General features: G+C 41.1%; 1 protein-coding gene across 1 annotated transcript in view; it reads left to right on the top strand.

The window, feature by feature from the left end:
• LOC101859126 (dual oxidase 2) overlaps positions 1-10,000 on the top strand; it is a gene marked incomplete in the record, with an annotated part of 77,698 nt that overhangs the window by 62,642 nt on the left and 5,056 nt on the right. Inside the window, 9 exon segments of the mRNA XM_013087081.2 lie at positions 56-264; positions 1,730-1,874; positions 2,264-2,349; positions 3,572-3,665; positions 4,378-4,427; positions 5,256-5,358; positions 6,075-6,253; positions 7,204-7,433; positions 8,961-9,119. Coding sequence (XP_012942535.1) covers positions 56-264; positions 1,730-1,874; positions 2,264-2,349; positions 3,572-3,665; positions 4,378-4,427; positions 5,256-5,358; positions 6,075-6,253; positions 7,204-7,433; positions 8,961-9,119 — 1,255 coding nt within the window.

Raw genomic sequence — 10,000 nt, 5'->3', positions numbered from 1 at the left:
CCCACCAAAACTGACTATCAATGACTTTTCCTGTGCACCCTCCTTGCCACAACAGACAGAGCGTGCGACGACCCTCCTCAAGGCCTGGATCTCGCGCAAGTGTAGCCCTCCCTCTGCAGCCACGGACCAAACAAGAGTCGGTCACCAAAAGTCAGAAACTCTACCAGAAGTTTACTCGTTACGTGGACAACCATCGGAGAGAGATCTTTTGGCTTGTTCTCTACACCCTGGTTACCCTCGGAATTTTCGTGGAGAGAGCACATTGTAAGTTGAGCAGATTGTACAACACCTGGTGTAAGAAATAATGTTTCTTTGTTTTTGTTGCGTTTCAAACCAATTTTTAGCTTTACTCCTTCAGTTTTTCCTGAGGAAATATCATAATCCTTTGATTACAATTTACATTTTCCCACCTGAGTTAAATGCTGCATGTATGACCTACAAACACACTCACGCGACTGATGTATATTCAATAGAGTACATCTGAAGGTCAGGGATAAAAAACCCTAAATGATTATCAACATTCTCATCTGCACAAAATCCGCTAATTAAGCTATCTTAAAACAACTAAATTCAAGCCCTTGCACCTAAAACTAGAAACCCTGGTAGACATTTCAGATTGCCTTTCAGTTTTGATCCTTTCAGAACTGCCAAACAGTGTTTTAGGAAAATTTGAAAGTACGCACAGCATTACGTTTAGTTGTTTGCATGAAGTCTTTTTCGCCTGTCTGAGATAGGATGGAGCCTGTATCAGAAAACGTTAAGCGTTGTTTTGGAACAGATCAGGTTGGATTCCGCAAGGAACCAATTCAACACATTTGGGTCAAGTGTCTCGGCCAGGGTAGAACAATGACATCCACATTATGTTTGGTCTTTATTTGAAAATCTCAAACAAAGACCATATTTCAAATGCCAGGGTACTGAACAGAATCACAAACGCAGTGGGACAGCATGAAGATCTTCTGACCACAGTGAAGAGACGAAAATTAAAATGGTATGGGCATGTCACAAGATCCACAGGACTTTCCAAAACAATCCTACAAGGAACCGTACAAGGAAGTAGAAAGAGAGGAAGGCAGAGAAGGAGAGGGGAGGACAACATCACAGAGTGGACGGGGAAGACGATGGGTGGCAATCTGAGGAAAGCAGAGGACAGACGGAAATGGCGAGAGCTGGTTGTCAGATGCAGTGGTGCCCCACGGTTGCCCCAACGACGGGATAAAGGAAGAAAAAGAAGAAGAAGAAGAAGAAGGGACTGGACTTTGACAAGGAAAGAAGAAAGCAAAATAAATGAGTTTGGGATGTGGTGCTACCGTAGAATGACCATAATAAATTGGAAAACAAATAAGACAAATAATGAGGTGTGTCAGATTCAACACACAAGACAAACTGTACTGAATAAAAGAAAATGTACAAAAAATACAATATTTTGGCCATTTAAAACGACACGAGACCACTGTGAAAGTGGTGCTTGAATGAAAAATGTGGGGCAGAAGAGCCAGAGGAAGACAAAGGATAACATGAATGGACAACATAAGAACATGGACTGGCCTTGATATGGTAGAATGTGCAACAGCAGTTCGCGACCGTGAAGGATGAAGGGTCATTACACGTCAACCCCTGAGTCAGAGACGACACTATCAGGTATCCAGATCTTTGTTGTTTTGGTGCAATGTTAGAATGTCACTGAACTCAAACCAAAGTTGATCAAACTTAAATATTGTTATTCCAGATTATTCATTTGAACGCGAGCATGCAGGGCTGAGGCGGCTGGCTGGTTATGGTGTCTCTATAACTCGGGGTGCTGCCAGTGCCCAGATGTTTACTTACGCCAGTCTCCTGGTAACCATGAGCCGGAATACGCTGACCTACTTCAGGTAAAAGAAAAAGCCAACGGACACCCTATGATTTGAGTCTTGGAGTTGTATACTGTACAATATAGAAAGGGACTATGTAATTTCTCAGCTCTCACAAATCTTGTTTTGTTTCCTCTCCCCCGTTTCTCTACCTATCTTTCCGTCTCTATCTATCTATCTATCTATCTATCTATCTATCTATCTATCTATCTATCTATCTATCGTTTTCGTTCACTCCCAAGGCGACACTAACCCAGTGTGGTGATATAATTTATTTATGCAAAAGTATTTTTACCTGCGAGCAGCCACATAGTCCACAACAGCATATTATTATATCCTGTATTGGAGCTAAAAGACAATACAACGTTCCGCCATTCTGAGCTACAAGTGTATTTTCGTGACAATTTCAGGGAAACAGTACTACAACGCATCATTCCCTTTGACAGTGCTCACGATATGCACATCTACATTGCTGCGTTAGCCATGTTGTTTACAGGTGAGATGTACTAGCATACTTAGACGGAAATCGTCCTTAGAGCCAGATCCGCGTATCATGATTTTGGCGCGAAATTTTTTTTTTGTCACCAATCGAAAGTGCGTATTATGGGCTTCATTTCTGTATACGTTTCCCTGAGTTCCCCGCTTTAAAATTTAAAAAGCAAATAACTGTCTCACTTATCGTAGCTGTTTGCTTACAAATTAGCTCATTTTGAGATGTGCGGGATGGATTTCAACATTGTTACAACTTGGATGACGCAACAAGAATTACTACGGAACTGACAGTAAAGCCAAGAATTCCTTAATCGCGTATCATAATGATACGCTTTTAGGGCTTGATCGTTTCCCGTGTGTTGATCATTCATACATACCTACATTAATCAGTTTTTTGTTCCTCCTGAAACATTTGATACGTGGAACTGGCTCTTATAGGACGAAATCCGGCTCCCTTAAAAGGAATGAGAGCAGAATGCAGTTTTTTACAGAGAAACGAGCGCAGTCTACGGTTGTTCGTTGGTATTGGTCTTACTCTGGAGCACGATTATGGTTGTCTATGACATTTTGACTCCTCTCTCTCTCTCTCTCTCTCTCTCTCTCTCTCTCTCTCTCTCTCTCTCTCTCTGTGTGTAAGTCTGTCTGTCTGTCTCTCTCTATGTTTATGAGTGTGTGTGTGTGTGTGTGTGTGTGTGTGTGTGTGTGTGTGTGTGTGTGTGTGTGTGTGTGTGTGTGTGTGTGTGTGTGTGTGTGTGTGTTTGTGTGTAAGAGAAAGGTGGGAGAGAGGGAAGGTGAGGTGGGTTGTAGAGTCCATTTCTGTGTCTGGATCAGGGCTAGAGCTTAGACTTTGACTTAGTGTACATATTTTAATTTGTGTGTGTTTTTGCGTGCATATGCGAGTGTGAGTATTGTAACACGTTTCATGGAAAGAAAGGCAGAGGTAGACAGAGGGAAAAGATACTGGACAAGTTGACAACATGGCTGGGAACAGCAAGAACGACAGACAGAGTGAAGTGGAGGTCCATGATCGCCCAAGCCAGTCGGCAAGACACCCGAATGATGATAATGCGTTTGTGTGTGTATGTGTGTGTATGTATGTTTGTATAAGCTTTGTGTGTGTGTGTGTGTTTGTGTGTGTGTGTGTGTGTGTGTGTGTGTGTGTGTGTGTGTGTGTGTGTGTTGGTGTACTCGCCTTAACAAACTGGTCTTTTTGTACTTTATTTCAGTGATGCACATTATTGGCCACTTATTCAATTTCTACCACATCAGTACACAGGCCTCTTTGGACTTGAATTGTTACTTCCGAGAATATTTCCGAGCGTAAGTACTTCGCTTGACGTCATTCCCCACATTTGCAAGTACATGTACTTGTATGGGGTTCATAACACTTAGATGAGAAGTGTGCTTTGTTTTTTGAAAATTATTGTCTTATTTTTAATGAGTGAAAAGAGCTCTATTTTGTGAATTAAGTAAGCCTACATAATATGCCATAACAGAAAACATCCTTTCAGTAATGGACACACCAGTCTTTTTTGTTTCATCCTTGTCTTTTGGAATTTATTTTCTGTTTCAGTACTTTCTCAATACTTATGCTGTGAACTACACATTTTAGTTATCAGTAGTTCTGTGCAAACCCCTATCTCCATCAACAACTTAATTCTGAAAGGCCTCTTCCTCCTACATGAGGTACTTGTTATTTTCATTCTTTCTGTACTTGCTCTACTTTACAGCATTGTATCAACAACTGTTTTGAAGGAAATGAGATCAATATTATTTGCGGTTTTTCAAAAGTAAAGTTGTATCGCTCCAGTAATAATGATTTTATTCTTTCATGCTTTCATTTCATATCTTTTTTACTTTTATCCTATTTAAACCATGCAATTCGGAAGGACGCTTTTTGTTTTTCCTCTTTCCAAGGTCTTTGGACGAAATAAGGTTTAGAAAACATTAAGGATAAATAGAAAAATATTCTATATTTTCCAAATAATTTTCTTTTATGATGTATTTCTTTTTGTCTTGTTACTTTGCCCAGAACTCACGAACTGGCCAGCTTCCACTACTGGACTTACCAGACTGTCACAGGTAAAGAATCTCAATATCTTGAATGCAGTTTATAGGACTAGACTCTAATATGTGTGTGAACCATACTCTAGCCTCTGCTCCTCTGCTAACTGTCTAAGGAAACGTCTCCCTACCCAAAGCATTAGACCTACACCGCACATTACCTGTAACTATTTTCTTTCTTTGTATAATAGTATTGACACAGCAGCTTTCTCTAGTTTAGGTGCACTTTCTTTGAGGTTGGGACATTTCTCTGACGTGCAAATCTATGTAAATGGGAGTTGTTTTTACGATTTGTTTAAGAACGTTCAGAAGACCCCAGACTATGAAATATGAGTTTTGTGTACGATGATACATGAACTGTAGACCCTATGCAAAGTATGTCAGTACAAGTCACACCGGCAGAGATGGCTACAAACTATATGGTTGACAGAATATTGATGTTTGAGACAAAATACTCAGACTTTGGCTTAGCCTGAAAAGCTATGCGTTCGATTTCCAAAATGAGGAAGATGAATAAGAAGCACCTGTCTTTCTGCCAGGAGGTATGCCTAAATCGCGTATATAGTGCCGGTGGATTTGTAAGAGATTTACTGCTAACAGATCATTACGGGACCTTTGAGGCTGCACCGGATTAGTCATAGGCTTATATACAGGTTAAATCATGGTTTAAATTATTCTGTCCCCTCTTGGAAAATTATAACTTTTTGTCCTATGTCCCTGAAAAAAACATACGACTCCGTCTTTGAAAAACCTATTCTGGCTTCAGTGATGCATTAAGTTTGAACAAAACGTGTTATTTAAGTTGAGTTCCTAGTGACCATCGCAGATGTTCTAACCGTCCTTCAGGTCTGACTGGTGTGGCCCTGACCCTTGTGCTGTTGGTCATGTATGTTTTTGCCTCGCCCTACGCCAGACGTCACGTGTTCTTATACTTCAGCACAACACACAAGTGAGTGGATGATCAAAGGCATACATTAAAACATTTAGAGTAAAATGGTTTTATGGGTTGTTGTTTTTTAAATTTTACTCTTTACACATATCTTGTAGAATGCTGCAATTTCAAATCAATCTTGACAAACTTATCTTGCCTTACCCGACATTGCCACCCCTTATCCTTTTTTGGACCTCACAGTATCACGTGTTGTCTAACTAGAAATCAATTCATCTCTTTTTCTTTTCCCCTTATCCCACTTCACGTCATCTTAAATTTCCATTCCTAACAACATCTTTGCTCCACTGACCACTCCAGGGTCATCTTACCCTTCTCGTAATCCCCTGTCCACACCCCTCCCAACCACACACCTCATTTGACCTTAGTTTATTTCACTGTATTGTGGGGTTTTTTTTTATTTTGCTTCACCCTTCCTTACTATACCTTGGAAACCAGCAGTGCTTTATGTTTTACACCACGGCTGGGTTTTTTCCTTTCTAAATTCCTAAGTAAGTGGCGAACACAGTTTATCATGTAGCTTCGTCTTCGTGCTTGGTCTTGGATGCACTCCACACTGTTTAGCTTAATCTTGGTGGACAGTGTCCTATCTGAGTCTAGCAACCCTCCTCCTAATTAATCTATGTTGTTTTGACATAAGCTTGATAGATTCATAACCGCCTTACCATTACCATCCAATAACTAAAAATGAAAACGTTCTGTCCTGGACTCCACAGCCTGTATATTGTGGTGTACTTCCTCATGTTCCTGCATGGGGCTGCACGCCTGGTCCAGGTCCCTCTCTGGCCGTATTTCTTCCTGGGTCCCATGGTGCTCTTCCTCCTGGACAAGTTGGTGTCGGTCAGCAGGAACAGGGTGCTCCTCCCAGTACACAAAGTCACGCTGCTGCCCTCTGGTAGATCTAATTCAATGAGTGTTTTCTTTACTAAAACTAAAAATTGGACCGCCCTTCCACCCCACCAATGCACCCCCCTTTTTTACAGTTGTCCTCTGTAAAACATAATTAATTCCCTTGTACCCTTTAAGCAGTGCTGTCAAATTGTCTCTGCTTACAAAAATTAAATTTTTGAGCAGCTTTGGGAAACTGCTATTATCAGAAGAGTTAGTGAAGTAGACGAACTTGATGGTAAACCCATAAACGTATTATCAGAGAAAAGTGACACTTGTTCTGAGCCTGAGGAGTGTGGATAGAATTGCGTTGAAAATCTATTTTGGCAATGCTTCTATTGTTTAAAGGTTCCACCTTCACCTTGGCCTCCTGACCAGCTCCATTTAGTCAAAATCCCTCATTGAGCCAGATCTGCTCTGTGAAAATAGCGGAAATGGTATAGGGTCAATGCCCATATCAACGCTATTATGTTATTTAAGAGGCGGGACCTCCCAGTTTAACGACCATCTCCTACAGGGCCGAGCCAAATGAGAAATTCGTGCAGAGGGTCTTTCAGAACGACACAACGTCTGACTGAACTAAGGTTCGAACCGCGAACCCGTAATCAAACGATTACGGGTCCGCAAGCCTGACGCCACCGGTCAGCTCTTTTGATATCCTGCGTATACATAATGATTTATGAGCTTGCCGTTGGTTGTCATAATATTTTGCTTCAGGGAAATAATATATAATATAATTATTGTGCATACTATTGTCGCTATCGTTGGGTATGTGTGTAAAGTTAGTGTACGTACTTTCTTTTCTATGGTTTTTTGTCTATATATTTATTTATATTTGTCCATTTATCCGGAAATCTGTTTGTCATTCCACAATCTATTTATTTCTCTTTCATTACTAACATTTTCAACCAGTGTCACAAATTTAACAAAAAACTCTTTTCTCCCACGCCCTCTCAGGGGTCACCAATCTGGTATTCAAACGGCCACTCACTTTTAACTACCAGTCGGGCCAGTGGGTGAGGATTGCCTGTCCAGCTCTTGGGGCAGGGGAGTATCATCCATTCACGCTCACGTCTGCACCTCACGAGGAAAGTCTGAGCCTCCACATCCGGGCAGTCGGGCCATGGACAACCAACTTGCGGCGTATATTTGACCCAAACACCGCAAACAGGCTGGGTTATCCAAAGGTAATTCTTCTATTTTTTACGATAACATTGTTGTAGTCCTATGCCCAACTTGTTAGCTATCAGAATACGCGTACGATAATATTGATTGCGTGATAAAGCACATGGCTACAAGGCTACAAGCAATGATTATAAATATTTACGGTCTCTGGCTACAAGAAAGCAATTCAGAAGACAAGACAAACCAGTCAGACCAACTAGGGGTTGAATCATGGGACCTACAAATAAGACATTTAATGGTGGACGATTCTTTATCAAATCTGCTGACCAAAAAAAACTTCAATAATACCGGGAAAAAGACCCAAGTGGGCTAGTAATAGTTATATTCCTACCCGAAATATATTGATACGCAAACCGCTGTATATATACTAGAGCATTTAGATACACCAGTACTGGGCTTAAACTAATATTTTTTAACTGATCACGATTGATTTTCAGCACACTGTGCTCTGAGACTCAGCTGGTACTCAGCCTCTCAGTCCGACGTCCAGGTCTTTCTTCTACTGATCTGTTTCCCCATTGAATCATTTAGCCCTCCTCTGTCCTATCTTGAGTATGATCCTAAAGAATTGTTATTTACCCCCTACCTCCTAGTTTAGTTTTAGTATAGGTTTTACGGTGCTCGTAACTGCATAATGTCGTATGAGGGCCAAACCCCTTGCCTCCAACCACACACACACACACACACACACACACACACACACACACACACACACACACACACACACACACACACACACACACACACACCTAGAGAGAGAGAGAGAGAGAGAGAGAGAGAGAGAGAGAGAGAGAGAGAGAGAGAGAAACTAACACACACACACACACACACACACACACACACACACACACACACACACACACACACATACACACACACATACATACACAGAGAGAGAGACAGACAGACAGACAGACAGACAGAGAGAGAGAGAGACAGACAGACAGAGAGAGAGAGAGAGAGAGAGAGAGAGAGAGAGAGAGAGAGAGAGAGAGAGAGAGAGAGAGAGAGAGAGAGAGAGAGAGAGAGAGAGAGAGAGAGATCTACATAATCTAAGATCTTAATGCAGTGATTTTTTAACCTTGTTGAGAACACCGAAACTGAAACGAGTAGGATTTGTACGTACATTCACCAAGTTTAGTGAACGGAACATCTATAGTTTGAAACTTGTGGGGTTCAGTACTTCCAACAAAGATTAGAACAAGGCTACTGATTGCGAACTTAATGCTATCTTGTTCCAATACCATGTTTCTGGTTTGTCTGTAAATCCCTTTGAAAAGCACTGAACTTCAATAGCAAAAGTGGTAGTTACTACAAAATAGAAACTGAAATTAGTGGAAATCAACAGGACACGAGCATTTACTGTATGTAATTGTGTGCTCAAAAGGGGGTGGGGGTGGTCATCAATCGTAAAAAGCTATAATATGACTGCTTTAAAACAAATGTCGGAATTGGAGTAAGTACGAGATATCACTCATCTTGCGTGATCTTAATGACTTAATGAAACATAAAAATTTACCACCACTCAGATCTATGTTGATGGCCCATTCGGAGAAAGTCACCAGGACTGGTTCCGCTACAAAGTGGCTGTTCTTATTGGCGGAGGCATTGGTGTCACTCCATTTGCTTCTATCCTTAAGGACATTGCTTATCGCTCCAAGGAAGTCGGACGCTTCACCTGTGACAAGGTTTGTTATGTGTATCCACTATTTTAAAACTAAACCTAACCTATACAATTCATTATCCATTCAGAGAGCCACCAGCTTTTTACGTGAAGGTGCTGTTTTAGTCTCTTTCTGTCTGTTCTGACATTTCCTTTAATTTTCCTTGTTTGTTAGCCCGCATCTTCACCGACCTAGAAATCAACATACCAAAAGTCGTCCGTCTCTCAGGAAAGGGGTAGTTGAAATACAGCATCGGTGTTTACCTTAGCAATGAGTTCCATTTGGGAATGTCCACCAAAATGAGCAGACTTTTTCCCCCACAAAAGTCGTGTCAGTTGCAATGCAACTTGCGGCATTTTAGCCAGATGGTCTGGTGACTCATCAGCCAGAGGAAAACAAACAATGATTTTAAGTTCCGATGAAAAATATGTGTAATATTCAAAATTGGCTCCTCACAATTAGCAAAGTCTACGCGTAAAGCACCGGTTTGAATGAATATAATTGCGATTTTACTTTTTTTTAATGGTTCATACTCTGTTGTTCCCTCCCTGTCTTCCTTATTAAACTTCCTTAAATGTTGCCCAACTAGATAAAAATCAGGTCAGTTCTGCTTTGGTGGACACGTCTGTGCCTGTACCAGTGGTTTGCAATTTTAAAATGAAAAACGAACCATGGCGCGCTGGTGGATTGGTTGGAAAGTGAACGAATGGAAAAGGAACTTATAAGAACAGAAAAAAATAGTTACTAGATGGAAGGGGGGGGGGCATACTTTGCAAGGATAACGATGACACTGAGTATCGTTTCGCAATAACTTTAAATATGTTGATAGATTTGAAGTAGCCTACTCCTAAATGGAATTGGTCATGATGAATTTCAGAATGGAGAGAGAGGGAGAGAGAGAGAGA

The sequence above is a fragment of the Aplysia californica genome, unplaced genomic scaffold, assembly GCF_000002075.1.
Source record: "Aplysia californica isolate F4 #8 unplaced genomic scaffold, AplCal3.0 scaffold00543, whole genome shotgun sequence".
NCBI classification, from domain to species: Eukaryota; Metazoa; Mollusca; class Gastropoda; order Aplysiida; family Aplysiidae; genus Aplysia; species Aplysia californica.
This window is presented reverse-complemented; position numbering and strand designations above follow the sequence as displayed.